The sequence below is a fragment of the Paralichthys olivaceus genome, chromosome 9 (assembly GCF_024713975.1).
Source record: "Paralichthys olivaceus isolate ysfri-2021 chromosome 9, ASM2471397v2, whole genome shotgun sequence".
Taxonomy (NCBI): domain Eukaryota; kingdom Metazoa; phylum Chordata; class Actinopteri; order Pleuronectiformes; family Paralichthyidae; genus Paralichthys; species Paralichthys olivaceus.
This window is the reverse complement of record NC_091101.1, coordinates 11,216,883-11,232,840: the sequence shown is the minus strand read 5'-3', so window position 1 is coordinate 11,232,840 and position 15,958 is coordinate 11,216,883. Positions and strand designations below refer to the sequence as shown.

General features: G+C 40.7%; 1 protein-coding gene across 3 annotated transcripts in view; it reads right to left on the bottom strand.

Moving 5' to 3' along the window:
• The window catches only part of pdlim7 (PDZ and LIM domain 7), a 33,161-nt gene that overhangs the window by 4,020 nt on the left and 13,183 nt on the right, over positions 1–15,958 (bottom strand). For 2 of the 3 annotated variants that reach the window (XM_020082672.2, XM_020082681.2), the window contains exons 4-7: positions 12,730–12,757; positions 11,645–11,841; positions 1,102–1,154; positions 615–858 (exon numbers count right to left, since the gene is read on the bottom strand). In XM_020082672.2, the coding sequence (XP_019938231.1) occupies positions 615–858; positions 1,102–1,154; positions 11,645–11,841; positions 12,730–12,757 (522 nt within the window). Of the gene's footprint in view, positions 1–614; positions 859–1,101; positions 1,155–5,495; positions 6,235–7,134; positions 7,172–7,556; positions 7,712–8,330; positions 8,373–9,271; positions 9,289–11,644; positions 11,842–12,729; positions 12,758–15,958 lie in introns of those variants that run through there. The other variant, XM_069531563.1, reaches the window with a different exon arrangement.

The window sequence follows — 15,958 nt, the reverse complement described above, 5'->3', positions numbered from 1 at the left end:
TACCTTCAACTGTTCTTAATTTAATCGATTAATTTGTTGTTAATTAAATTTCATGTACTTTATTTATACGTATTTATGTCGTTCTGTTTTCTTGGTATCTTGTAATGTTTCATGTACTCAGCTGTATGGAAAATGTTAAAAATAAAGGTTGAAAGAACTCAACACAGCTACAATGGAAACATCAGCTCCAATCAAGGCAAACATGGCTAACAACGCACACCAAGGTACAACAGTGAGCTGAGATACCTTTTTTAAAATTCTACTGAGTTTGTGCCTTCTTTTGTTGGAAAATAAATCTTCTCTGTTCGTAACAGTGACCAGAATAAGAACTAAGATCTCTGTGTTATCTGTGAAACGTGTGAAATGAGATTTAAATGATTTAAAAGCCAGTATAATGCTCATCTCCAGTGATAACGAGACGTCTCCTAACCGTTAATTACACTGGCTGACTCAATTTTCTGCAGACACACAGTCTGTCACTGTTTATATTAACTGTCTTCACTGATGTGTCATTTCTTTAACAGAACTTTGAAATGAGCAAACACTGATTGGAGTTTATTCCAAAAAAATGTACCATTCAAACTGTCAGCTCAGATATGTCTGTGTCATCCTACCTGATGATTTTGTTGCAGGCCCCACACAACGGGGTCCTCCCGCTGTCCTCAGGTCCCTGCTGCGCCGCCTGCAGGATGGAGCTGCGGCTCTGCATGGGTGTCGGCTGGGCCGGCTGCTGGTGCTGGGTTACGACGGTGCTGGTCTTGTCTGGGCGGAAGCGGTCTGCGAAATTACTGTCGGTGACCCAGGGTGGTCGACAAGAGGGACCTGAACTGCCTGCCACTGCAGCTGTGGTCTTCGAGCCTGAGCCAGAGAAAGCACGGTGATTTGTTTTGGAATTAGGACACAGAGGAAAAACCTGGCTGCGACTTGGAATAATTTCACAAAAGGAAGGTGGCTCTTCATGTAATATGCATGATGTCTGCTGTAACAGTTTTGCCCGTCATGTTGTTGCTGCCGATGCTCATGTATTGACACTTAATAAGAATCTATTAACACAACCTGTGCTGCGGATCTTTTTATGCATCAGCAGGAGCAGAAACTCACCATCTGGTTTATCTGCTGCCTGGGCCTTGGCAGGTGAAGGAGTTGGCTCAAGGCTGTGGGGAGAAAATGACTAATTAGAAAAAGGTACACATCTCGCTCTCTCTCACACACACCCCTCTCAGTAACCATGGTTACTACTCAATGCATTAACATCATGTTGAATGTCAGCGGCAATGACTGCCTCCATTATGTTGTGCCACAGATAATGTTTTGTATGAACAATTAAAGGCAACATCATCATTACTATAGATCAGTATCCATTAGAGCCAGATACCAATATTATGGAGTAAAACATGTCAGATACAGATGTATCAGCTCAAATAAATGTGTATTTTCTTTAATTGGCAAATACTTAGTAGAGCACATACCTCCACTAAGTACTAACAGTCCCCTTAAATTCAATAAAGCGGCACCAAATTTAATACAATTTCTGCAAGATCCATTAATTATAACCTGAGAAAACTGTGGAAAAGGGTTTTTTTAAATCCTCTCACAACGTGTAAGAAAGTGAAAAAAAATCCACATCAAATGCAATAGAAATTTTACAGTTTAACCGTAAACTTTATTATAAATAATTTTATATAAAAAGAAAACAAATGCAACCAATTCTATATAGAACTTGAATTAAGAGGTGAACATCATTTTTAGCTTCAAATATAAACATGAATGCAAATCTTCTCTGCATTGTTTCTTCTTTAAGATAAAAATGTTTTACATCAGCTTACATGTGAATATATCTGTAGATATATTTGGCCAGCTAATGTATTGGTTGGGCTCTAGAATCAACAGGATAACATCGCCTCACCTGCTGTGCCAAGATAAGCTGCTTTCATAACATAATTTCAGCTGAATGTTTAAAAAAATACACTGCAATGGATTTTTTCTAAAGAAATAATGGACTATTTGTCTCTGAAGTCCATTTTATATGATAATACAAGAAAATCTGATACTGTACAGAAAACAGACGTCTTACTCTTTTTATGTGAGCAAAAAGAAACCTGCACATTGTCTCGGATTGATTGACGTCATTCGCAGGCAAAGTTAGGAAAGGGAAAAACTCGTCAGAGTTGAATCGAAGAGTTTCACTTCAAGCCTGCATGTGCAAAGTGTAGCAATAAAGAGTTGCTCCTACATTTGAAAGTTATGTTACCCGCAGCAAGCGTCACCATATTCAGAAAATCTTCAAACCCTGACTGAGATTGAAAAACAACTTCTGAGCCATGTCAGCGAGCTCTGGAGGCGTCTCATCTTGGGAAAAAAATATAACAGCGCCTTAGGCATCTATCATGTTTACATCATCAACTGTGCCATCTACAATACACTAATGAAAGATGATGAAATCACTCCTCATTTGCAAAGGAAGAGGAGGAAGATGTGAAGTGAATTACGCCGCAGCGTCCTTGTTCTATAGCGCCGCCTGTATCGAGTTAAATCTGCCTATCAATTAAAACACAAACAGTAAACACAAAAAAGTTACAGAGGGTGGAGAAGTTACAGAAACACAACTGGGAGGAATCTAACCAAACGATCACTGCTGCTTTCCAAACAGCATATTCTGAATAATAAAAGGAAAATAAATCCCCCTGCAACCGAAGGAAGACGGCTTGCAGGGCTGGTGACGGAGGGGAGAAGTTCAATCTTTCTATTTAAGGCAAGTAAGACCCCCGTTAAAGATGGATTTGGAAACTACAGCAGTACAGAGAAAGGAACAAAAGGAGCCTGGATGAGAGGGCAAACAAAGGACAGAACAAACCTGTTATAGCCTGTTTGACTCACAGACCCTAGGTCAGCTGTCCTCCACCCATTCCTGCCTCCTGGAGCCCCACCTAACAACACAACATCCTGGTCAACACTGTGTCCGCTGCCCCCCTGGCTACGCTCCCCTGCCATGCTGCCCTACATAACAACACGGCCGGTGGCTCTGACTTCTCAGGCACCTCTGAGACGCTTGTTTGGTTGCACCTCACTCTGCTGAAGGTTGTGCAGGTGCAAATTGGAGAACATCCTCTACAGCTGCTTATTCCCACCCGAAGCAGCCCGGATCATGTTTTCTTGACATTTTCACCGCTTTTAACATCGTCCTCCTCCTCTGCACGCTCAGCGAGAGGCTCAGTGTTGCAGGTGCACAATTCCTGCATCACAGACGTTCCAGACAGCACCCCATGGAACATTTCCTTGACATTTGGTGTTCACTCTTTACACCTCTGATTTTAGATTCCCCCATGTTTTGGCTTTTTTTTCCCCCTTTTCGGGGCTTCCTCCCCTGTGGGATGCATCAAACTGAGCAATGAAGAAAGCAGAAGAGTTTGTTGGCAGCTCAGCAGCCGGCAGAAAGAGGGGAGCGGGTTTTGATTTCAGGTGGAGCAAAGAGCCTCTGACATATGTCACCCTCCACAGTGAGACGGTAACGATGATGCAAACAGGAGCCCGACTGTGACAACTGGAGGAAAATGTCAAACAATGGTGGCACGCGTCCTGGAGCGCAGAGAGCCTGTGTGCTACAGACTGCTAAGGTTTTAATTAACAAGCTCTCCCTGTCATTCATTGTTCCTTATTGTTTACAAGACACATTATGCAAAGAAAACATGTGCAGGGCCTGCAGACTCTTTCTTTGTTACATGCACCATGTTTAAATGATATTTCTCCCTTTTTATATGGACTATTACATACTCTTTGTTTCCTATCATCAAAATATTGTTACTGGTCTTTTGTTTTACTAAACATGTGCTTATGCCATCCTGCATTTACACATTTTGAAAGGACTGAATGCTACAAATTTAATTGGCAGTTACTTACCAAAAACATACACTGCTCCTAGTTTCTGTTTTCAACACATGCTTACCCTTTTTACAACAGAGTATTATTTCTAGAACAAAGTCATAATTTAATAAGGAAAAAGCCTTAATACTATGAAAATAAAAGAAACAATTTTTTTTGGAATAGCAGCAAGGACAACTCATGATCACTGGAGTTTAACCAATATCATTGTTTTTTGAGCAACATCAAATCCATGAACATCACAGATGTAACCGACGATAGCCTCACTGTCGAGCACTACCAAACATTGTGTCCTCCACAAAAGAGGACATTTCTTTGTTCGTTTCCTGTCCAATCTAATGAAAGTCTTACGATAATTTGGAGGAAATTAGTGGAAAATGTTTTATTATTTGTGAGACCTAGATTTAAAGGTCCAGTGTGTAAGATTTAGGTGAAAGGGATCTATTGGCAGAAATTTAATGTAGAATAATCCTCATGATGTTTTCACGAGTTCATTTCATCTAAATTGTATGACTTGTAGTTTTCTTTACCCCAGAAAAGGCCCTTTATATTTAAATACTTTATATTTATTTCTGCCATGTTTTTTTACATTAGTCCAGACTGGACAAACTAAACACCTTGTAGTTTTTATGACAATTTAAGCTACCACAGGTTCTTTTTTATGTTTGGAAGAGGGTGAGGTGAGGGGGAAATAATGACTTTATTCTCATAAAATTCAACTTTATTCCCATAAAATTACCCTTTAAGTGGCTCAAATACTCTGTAATACTTTTTTAGTGTGATTTACCAATTGGAATTTAAATTCAAACAACTATTCTAGTCTTGCTGCTGTGATGATCATTATTTCTTCACACAACGTGACAGAACATTTCTCGTTCATTCCCCTCAGCTCACATTGTTTTGGTTGGTTCCAGGTTTTTATTGCCAAGTTCCTGATCCAATGTTTCCATCACAAACCATTAAGTTAAATCACCTTGTAACTAGAAAGCAGCCATTGTTTTTGTCCTGGACACCAAACAGCAAAGGTACATTTTGTACCGTGTCCACAGGGAAGGTTTCTGAATAGTTCACAGCCGTCATTTTATACAGTTTTATATCGGTAAAAATCTGACCATCAAAATGTTTTATGAGATCTTCTCCATCAGATTCGGTCATTTTCAATGTTTTGTGCTGCTTACAGTGGAGCTATCTGACCATTTTACTGTTGTGACTGCTCAGCTGAACTCTAAATATAAAATGTTGGTATTTCATTAGGTTTTAAATACTCTTTCGACATTTTATTTCAGGCAAGTGCAACAGACTAAAGGCTGTATTTTCCTGATGTGCACATTATGCACTTCATGAATGTGTATTGCTTCATGCGTGCATGTGCTCATTTGTTGTTTTTATGCCCGACTACACAACAATTTTCTCTCGGAGGCAATAAAAATAAACCTTGAACCGTGATCTTTGAGAGGACAGCCCCATTAATTCAGAACTCCATGAAAAGCAGGGAAAAACCTGTTTCTACATAATCATTTTTGCTCTGTACAACAGGTGAATAAGGAAAGAAAGAGGGAAAATAAGAATGAACAAGAAGAATGGAAACACAGGAGAAAAGAACAAAGAAGCAAGAGTTTCTTTTTTCAGGAGTTTTTATATATATTTTTGATGACAGCAGGAAAGAAAGGTACAGATTTATCTTCCTTTTCTTTCTAAATGGTTGGAGAAGTCTACAAGATGAGGGGATCAGAAATGAAAACTCTAAAAGATTAAGAACTCAATAAATGGAAGCAGGCAGAGAAAGAGAGAGAGAGAGAGAGAGATCAAAAGAGAATGTGAACCACAAAATCAAAAGAAGAATTAACAAACAGAAATGTGCTTCCCACCGCTGAGACCCCCTTCCCACCTCCCCACTCGTTTACTCCGAGTAACGCAGTGTGAAATGGAAAATAGGTCTACAGACACAGTGGTCCACAGTGTTGTCAACAATCATCAAGTCAGACATTCAGAGGGAGATCTTCCACTTAGGCTCAGTATGCAAGGTTCCACTTTGGGCTTTGTGATCTAGGCTACGTTTCTTGTATTTTTGCTTTGCTTATCGTTATTTCCCCAAACTTCTTTTTTTTCACCCCCATCTGTTACCCGAGAGGCGAATTTGTCAACTGCCATCGGACGGTCAGCTATCTCCGTCGTCTTTGTCACGTAGTCGTTTGCGGTGTGGCTATCACTAGCAGGCTCTGGCCGGGCTCTGCATCCCGTGGCGTCGGGGGTGTCGCTCAGGATTTGATATTGAGGGCACGAGCAGACCTGTCGTGGTGCCAATCTCTCAGACGGGCATAGCGGGGACTCTGAATCTCGGTGAGGAACTTTTCCCTGCCCCGAGCAACAGAGATATGAAACAGAGATAGAGAGGAAGGAAATAGATTGTAGGGGAGAGGATGAATCAGAAAAAAAGGAGAGCAGAAAGTGGAGTAAAGTGCACAAAAAGGTGAAATAGTATCAGAGGGAGGAAGCAGGTGAAACAACACAGAGAGAAAAAAAGGTAAGATAGGTTTGAAAGGTAAATTAGAAAGTGAATTTGAGGGATAGTTACACTTTTTTGCTTTCTTGGCGAGAGTTACACGAGAAGATTGACTCACAATTTAAGCTCCATTTAAAAGATATGCAGGTGCTAACTAGCTGCTAACTTTGAGCCAAATCTCACAAAGATAAACATTTTCATATCAGTCAATATCGTTAATTATCTTGATCAATTTCACCTTATTATTCATTTTAAGTTTAAAGATTTTTTGCTCCTGAGTGAAGGTTGTGGTTTTAAACTTTTCCTTATGAGCGGAGAATAACAAGTATCAATCATGTATTATACCTCCCAACTGTGCACAAGCATTATATTGACATATATTGAACCTTTGTTATTTTGCTATTGATGACAATTATGTTGAGATAATTATGGATATTGTTATTTTGCCCAGCCTCAATTGATCTTTTAATCCAACTTTCAGCAAGAAAGCAAATAAGCTGAAATATCCATCAAATTTCCAATTTAAAGAAATTATAAAATCTTGTAACAGAGCAGATTCTTGTACTGATGCAAAGTACAGTAAAGTTCAAATCACACCACAAACGCCAGTGTTTGAAGCAGCAACAGTTCAACAGCAAAACACAACTATCTCAAATTTAGAAGTTGAGATATAATTCAAAATAAAACTCAAACTCACGCTTCCACACAAACACACGAGTAACTGTTCAAATCAATGCCACTCCAGTTTTTACCTGGACTTCTTCATGTTTTCATCATCTGGGTCCTGCACTGAGAGATCCAGGAGAGACACACACATCAGCATCATGTCTCGCTGATAAACGTTGACACACACCTACTTCTGCCTTCTCACAGACAGTTGAGCCTATACCGACTGACACAGCATTAGTAATAATATACATCACATGAACTGGTGGCTCCTACACAGATGATCAACATGTGCAGTTGAATTTTCAGACTGATTACAGTCATGGGAAAAAAATGAGCCACCTGACAGTGGAGTCTCCTCTCCACAGCTGAAAAATGGACCCCCTGTGTAATCCACTTTTCCTGTGACAGTCACTACTTTCACTGTGACTGTCACTATGATCAAATTGAAATCAACATAGGCCTCCCTCTCTGCTGTGTCACTCTGCAGGACTCAGTCCTGACTTACTGAAGTCGGTGCCTGTTAACTGGGCCAGGATGCGGAAGGAGCGGGACTGAGTGGTGCCGGTGCGGGGCTGCCAGTCCTCAGTGTCCTGAATCAGCCTCTTCTTGCTGCGGTCGTTGGGGATAAAACAGGCCACGTTGTCCATCCTGAGGCCGTGCCTGCACACACACACCCAGCAGCAGCACACGGCAGGCCAGTTAACACAACCCCATCAAGGGACCGCCCACTAACACCAACCCAACTGAACAGGTGACCTTGAAAATAGAGGACACCCCAAGCAAATCATGCAATACTTAAAGAGTAATGCTCAGTATCATAGTCACGCAATAAGCAAGCTAATGGATAGCCATTACTTAGATTTCTCATGGGCACACTGTAGACTCATAAATGGACATTAATGCATTAGACACTGTATTTATAACGGTCATTAAAATCAATGGGCAAAAAGCTGTCAAAATTACAGCATCTAGCCTTGATTGTGAGTTTTACTACATAATAAAGCTTTTATATTCTGCTAAACAACTCAAGAAGCAGCAAAGCTTTTCATCTCAAGCATTTTTTTTTCCAAACACATCCGTAGGTGAACTGCAGCATGCATTCATCAAAAAGCAAGTAGAGGATGAAAGATGGATCTCATTTTAATGGCCTGGCATCTTTGTTCTGTAAATCCAATCACTGCATATACACGAGAGCATCAGCACTTTTCTCTCATCATTATGAGCCGGCCATAATAAACTACTGAGCTGACAAACGAGCCTGCATGCAGCTGCCCCTTACTTGGACTCTAGGTACATATCGTCATAGTAAGTAGCTTCACCCCTGTAGAATAGACCACAAATCAAACAAAGAATGTATGGAGTTAGCAGAGGAAAGACAAAGAACAGATGGCAAGTCAATATTAGAGATGGATATTATCTTATTAGATATAATATATTTGTGTAATTCCGGCCTGTGTATCATTTAAACCTGTCCAGACTTGTGAGATGGCAACTGCAAATGATGACATGGACTCTAAGGCTACATTTATACTGCTATGTTTTTGTGTGAAGACGTAACAGCTCAGCTACAGATGCACCTGGTGTCCACACCACTCCAGAGTTTTAGATTTGCTAAAGCGGAAAAGTTTGGAAACGCTGCCGGCCCCTTTTTGGACTGACAACTCACGGCTACCTTTTAGTCTGGACTGACAGAAATGGAAATGTTTCGAAAAAATGTCGAAGTCATTCACAACCACTTGCTGATTGGTTGATTAATTTTCAGCCGCGGCGTAGCCTCCGCTGATTCATCAGGTTGATATCACACAAACCCTGTTCAGGAGAAAACAACCGACATAAGCATCGGCTACCAGTTAAGAACGCAACAAGGTTAAATAACTACAAGGGGAATTCCTATTTACACCAGCACACACATGCCCAGTGTAAGTGAGTGGTCATGTGATATACTTCTTCAGGCACGTTAGTATGGAAGGGAATTAACAATGATATGGAGCAAAACTTGTGTTGACAAAGATGTTTTTAGTTTGTAAAGACCGTTTTTAAAAGAGATTGTAGTAGTGTGGATGTAGCCAACAGAGCAGTCATCCTAAACCCGAGGGCAGGCTCACACTGCTCTGTTTCAATACGTCACAAGACAAAAAGGTTGGGAAACACTATGATAAAGGATGGAAATCGTATACAAGTTCGAAAAAAACAATTTAAAAGGCAAAGAAATATACTAACTTGTCAAGAGTTTCCATCTGCAGAGTTAAAAGATAGGAGGAAAAACAGAGGGGGAAGGAGAAAGTGGTCAGAGTTCAGTTTGGGGTTAAATGAGAAAACAGAACACGTCAATACATGACAGAGGTTTTACACAGCAGAAGATTAAAAAATACTGCAGGGTGCAAAAAAGAAAAACAAGCAGGAGGTGACACGAGACATGCTGTCATTGTCAAACAGCTCAGTGAGACAGTGAGAGACGGGATTGTTTGCCTGTCAAACCATCTATTGTCACCCTGACCCAAAATGACTCCCGGCATTTGGCACAAAACCTTCGCCGTTCTGCTCCTCTCGCCCATGTGCACAAATTCTTGTCAGTGTTATGTAAATCCCTGTGCATTTGCCAAAAAGCCCCTTGCCTGATTTGTGTGTCTCTGCAGTTTGTCTAATTTTCCTCACACAAATGCCACAGCAGCGACCTCTCATGATGTCGGAATAAGCTCTGTACAAACAACATCACACAAAACCTGTTTCAATGCAACACGTCTGGACACATTAGTCATACGCTGTTTGCATCTAACTGTTTGCGGTCTGCGGAAATCCAACAATGTCTTCATCAAACCAGGCTGACACTTTTAATTAGGCTGCATTCTTTTCAAAGAAGGCCTGGGGAATGCGTTTGGGACATCTGCAGAGAAACTTCACGAGCATGTGACGCCTCTCCAGGGTAAGTGAGTAAGGCTGCTTAAATAATCCAGCACCGGGGCCGTAAAGGCTGTGTGGGAACTCAGCAGAATTTATGAGTCAGGCTAAAAACGGCAACAGACCACATCTCACCAATGGCTGCAGTCAGACCACCACCATGACCCAAATTACAGGAGCCTGACAGGCCTATTCCTGAAGACCATGTCATGACATAAAGAGCCAGTTTCAGGATCATTTAAAATATATCCTGGAATCCTGGTAAAATCTGAAAAACTGAGTGGTAAAATAAAACCGGAGGATACTGCCATTTATCTCTTAATTTATCTCTCGTAATTATAGCTGCAAGACTTCGGTCCATTTTTAATACACAGGAGGAATTATTGCAGCTTTAAAATCATCTTTCAAAGGAAGCATTTCTTTTACACAAGCCGAGGTCAGAAGCCAAACTGATCAAGAAAGTTTTTTTAAAAAAACTTTTGCAGCTGCATCAAATTCAGTTTTTTTTTTTCAACACAACAGATCAGAAGTTTACTTGAGGGACTCAACCTGAGAGTTAGTGAGAATTCATTTTGACTTCTAGTCCATCAGATGTAAGAGATTTTCCATTATTATTCTGATGTTATTTCTTGAGAAAGAGAAACTGAAGTCAAAACATGACTGACAATGCAACCTTGAAAAGCTGGAAATAATTTTAGCCCAGAGCAGGGCTGTACAATATGGCCAAGAACAACATTAAATAAACCCTTTTATATCAGTCGATATTGATAACTAACTTAATCAATCAAGTTCTAAATGATTTGCATGGATTTGAAAATAATCAATTTTGTCGTTTCTATAAGACAGAGGGTAAGAGTAACAGCCAATAAATAACAAATCTGTGGAAAGTGGAAATCAGTTATAAAAAGGTAGATTGTTTTGCGAGAGATGATTCATTTCTCAAAGACTGTAAAGTCTTACATTTTGGTTTGTGTCACACACATAAAATGAGGGTGATGGGAATGAAAAGGGGAAAAAAGTTAGATGGAAAAGAAATCTATATTTACAAAAATAAATGATAATGTCTGCAGTGAAAATAATTCACCCGCAGAGTGTGAGAATAAAACTCATTTCACGACACCACAAAAGTGTGATTGATCATCAACACGTCTAATCTCTGTAAAACAGTATGTGTCATCTGATGAAATCCACTGTTGAGAAAGACAGCATAATATCTGTCTGAACCAAAATATGATAAAGGCCAACCAGATAACATGGATCTGTTTTGACTGAAGGTCAACAAACTCGTCCCTTTTTGCATGAATTGTTCTGTGGTCGGCGTCTGTCATGACACAAGATGACGACAGGTTAGTGTTACTGCTGTTGAGACCAATATAACAAGGTTACAAAACAGCTGGCAAACACTTTTCATTTTATTTTAATAGAGAGTGGGTCAATTAAGTTCATCCCAACATTTGTTATGTTAAATTTTTCTTTGCACTTGTCTGTAATGTTTCTTAAAATCAGTGACAGGATTTTGGCAACACGCTGCAGCCGTGATTGAAGTCAGTTCTTGGCGTAATGCAGTTTGGGATTCCCAGCGGAGTTATTTTCCTTTTAGTGTAAAACCAGAATAATGAGATGTCAAAAATACCATTAAAACCACATCAGTCACATTGTGGTTCAGAAGGTAATAGTGTTTATTCGTCCACCTACCCATTCTGTGGCTGCTGCACACTGGCACGGCCCTGCGAGCAAGGCGTGTTAAGTTTGGGCGAGTAGGCAACAGGTTTAATAGAAGGTCCTGAGTTGGCACTAACACCACCTGCTGTAAATGGCCTCGCCATCTTGTTAATGGTTGTGCTGGGGGCAAAGGAGTACTTTGGCTGAACAGAAGCCGGAGCAAGCGAGTCCTATGAGGGTGTGGGAGAGGGAGACAATGCAGCACAGTGCACAACATGCAGTTAGACATTTCTGACACACAGTAAAAGTTCCTTCTGCTGTTGCACAATCCCAAGCGGTACGTTAAGAAAGCTTCCCGTGCAGCCCAATATTTTCTCATAGCAAATGATTACTCGGTGCTGCAGGAGCAGCTCTGTCAAAGCCTGCAGGCTTTTCTCTGCACATGGAAGAAGTGCTTAAGAAGTGTGAACAAAGCCATTTTATTTGTTTTGGCCGTCAGCCAGGGACTAGCCAAAGTAATCTGCTGATGGTAAAAACCAGAAAAAACTAAATGTCCAAAGTGAGAAATTGTCATATTTGACTGACATGACACACTAATGAGATTCCACACTGAGCATTATGCCCAGACTGCAGGAACACCTACTAAAACGGAACATTGACTTTGTGAGAGCATTATGTTCCAGCTGTTTCGCTATAACAGCGTGCAGCACAAAGCAGTTCACGACACCACTGTGCCATTCAGACTGTAATCAGCTGGGCAGGGAACTCTCCAGAGGGTTTGGCAGTGGAGCTGAAAGTATCAGTATTCGTCTGCTATCAGGGATTGTGCAAGGCATTACAAAAACACACTGCAGGGAATTTCAAAAGAAGATTCACAACACACTCCATCCAGCAAACATCTCATTTAGCAACTCAGTGGTGCTTAGCTAATGCACAGTGCACAGACTCTGTGAGAGCTTGACAGGTGCATCAGATGGATTTAAACACAAGGTGACACAACACACTGGTGAGGCCAGGAGTGGACAATGATTAAAAGGAAGTTTCAGATTTAATTACATTTCCCTGTATTTCAGTAGCAGACCATGCAAAAAGCATCCAAGTGGCAATTCTAGTCTTACCTTCTGGTCTCCACCCGCTTTGTAAGCTCTGTGGAGAGAGAAGAACCGTAATTAAAACATGGTTTCATTGAAATCATCCTGAAAAAAGTTTACATCACAGTCTCAATGTACAGTCTGCGTTTTCTACATCACCAAAGTTTTCAATGTTTCAGTCAAAGGAAAAGTTATTTTTCACACAGCTTCCTTCCAAAGGAATGATTTTAATTCATTGACACTTCATAACCAACGATGAAGAAATACATAAAATGAATAATATAGAGACTAATATCTGTAGAGAGCTACTTCAGTCATAACTTGATCAGTGGAGTGAATAGCACCGCCAAGGCCCAACAGTCCTTTTATCGAACCACATTTAAATTCACTCGATTCAGATTTTTATCGCACACAAATTGCGCACACTGATATATATCAGTGTGTTTTTTCATCTAGATCCAGGAATTATTCTCTTTCAAATGTTGAAAAACGCAATCCTACAAAAGACCCCTCATCCAGATCTGCACCAGAAATAGTGGATTATTTCTCAGGTCATACCCGACCCCTTCACAAAGTTTCATGAAAAGCAGATGAGTAGTTTTTGTGTGATCTTCAAACAGAGTCGAACACAAAACCTCCTTGGTGGAGTTGATATGTGATCCAAAAGAGGAAAGCGGTGACAGACCTTTGGACCCCAATATATTTTACGGGCTGTGTCTTATTGTTGAAGTTCCCTTTGGAGAAAACAACTATAGTTGAATGCTTTGTCTGCAAAAACAGGGAGTTTCAATCACTTTGTTAAATGCTTGAGACAGTTTTATTAGGGGTTTTGCAAACAAGTGATCACACCGGTTTAAACAAGTCCAGTTAAACCCACTTATCTAAACCACTCAGAAACGCCAGAGTGGAAGAAAAGTAGTCCTGCACAGAAAACAAATCAAGTGTGGGTTATAACTGCACCTTTGTTGTTGTATCTGAACTTGTGGTTTAGATAATTGGGTTTAAACTGGACATGTTTGCTGATATTGTGTTCTAATTCCCCGTGGACTGCACCTGTCTGCTCATATCTCAGCAGTTATGCTAATCAGCAGACGAAACAAAGACAGAAGTAATGTGAGAAAAGAATCAGGTCATAGAATCAATGAAGTTTGCTCTGCTCTCATTATGCACTCTGTAAAACTCACTACTTTTCTTATCTACATAGAAACCACCATCCAGCTAATATAATACTGCAGGTGCCACAGTGATGTACGCTGCCTTAATCCCAGGACTGACATTATCAGTGCCTTTGCTGGCTGGAGCAGCACAGCACATAGTTCGTTAAAAAATAAAATATACTTACAGGGTTACAGTGCTGGTGGCTTCTAATACAACCAAACATAAAGCACTACTACACCCTGCAGGCGCCCTCATTGTTTCAGAGCACGGTCACACACAAAACAAGTGCACACTACATCCATTACAGACAGAATGACAACAGGGCCGAACAGATCCAGAGAAGAGGAGCAGAGGCACATTGACATGTCTGTGCACGTCAAATTTCTGGGAAGACAAATAAATGTGGCACTCGCTGTGCTTCAGCTTGTCTTACCCCACAATTTGATGAGTCACAGTTGAATTCAAGGGATAAGAGGTATGTGTATGACAGCTGTTCCATCGCTGTATTTATTCTGGCAAACCGAGTTTAAGTGAGCAAACATGGAACTGATTAAGTCACCGCAGCATGGAATAAGTTTGACCTGCGCTGAAACGGAATATGAGCGCCGTATGAGATCATCTCCTGCCTGATTTCACGGGTCTCTTAGTTTAGATGATGCATGCTGGGCTTTGAGCTGATTTCAGATAAAATGTGAAGTTTCTCTACAGGAAAGAAAACTCCCACGATACCATTAACACAATCGCACACATCGCGAATATAATCAAACCTCCAACCACAACTATCCAGACCACGATCATTGGTTTAGAACAAAATGAGGCACTAAAGTAAACAATGGGACCTCGGCTCATCACCGTGCAGCTGTCCTCCTCTCTTGACATAAAGGAAGCCGTGGATGGCAGCCAAGATACGAGTGAATCAAACTGACAATAGCTCCTCTCTGATAAGTGTTACAGGGAAACAATGTTTGCTTGTCTTACAATACAGCAACGATGGGAGAGGGAGGGAGTGGAAGAATGTGAAATGTTTACCATCCCTGGACTCCACAAGGAGATGAGAAATAGAGGAGGCAAACCAAAGAGAGCTGGAACAGTACGGCCGCAGTTAAGTAAACAAGCTGGTTTATTACAGGACTATCAAAATATACCACCACTCACTGCGTATGAAAGGTGGAAGAAGAAAAAAACATTGTAGCATTAAATCGATGTAAGACTTGTGTTCTTAAATGCACAGTAACAAATATTTCAGCCATAAATCCTCTGGGTTTTGGGGGGGGGCTCATGTACTCAAGCTCATCAAATCCCTCAGCATGACGTCACTTTCCCGATTCTTATCCCCCGTTTGCCACAAATCCGACAAAATTCTCACCGTCTCTTTTTTCTAACTCTTCCCCTTTCACTTTTCCTTCTCGCTCTTAAACTCCAACCCGTGAGTTTGCGGCTCCCTCGCTCTCCCTCACACTCCTTTTAAGGCATTTAGTAGGTCGGAGAATAGCGTGTGACCTCTATCTTCAGGGGGAAACGTGCAACATCAGCAATGTGTTTTGGTGTTAAGGAGAAAAAAAGTGAAATGCAGCTCTTTGCTAGAAAAGAGACTGATGTTTTAAAAATGTTACCTAAAATAACCTGCTGCAATTTTTGGTGACGTTAAACTACATATTTCACACAAGATTATAGTGGATGTTAGACACTGATTGTGCTTAGTTTAACATTCTATGTACTTTCCTCCCCCTCCATCTACTCTTCTCTCTCTTCTTTTCCTCCATTATTCTCTCGCTTTTCCATCTGAACAAAACTGATAAAATAGCTTAATCTTTGCTCCTTTTGCAGAACACATTATGTCTCAAGTATTGATTTCAATACCAACTCTCATCTGTTCTCTTTGACATTGATTTTATGCTGGAGCTGCAAGTAAGAACTACTTTTCATTATAGATTTATCTGTCGATTATTTTCAGCTCCCTCTCGTGTATGACAAAGAAAATCCTCACGTCTGAGAAGCCGGCCAATGTCTGGTATTTCTGATTAAAAAAAGACCACAAAGATTATTCGACTGGAACTTAATCGACTTCCTGTCTCCCAGGTCTCTAGTTGCGAAAAGC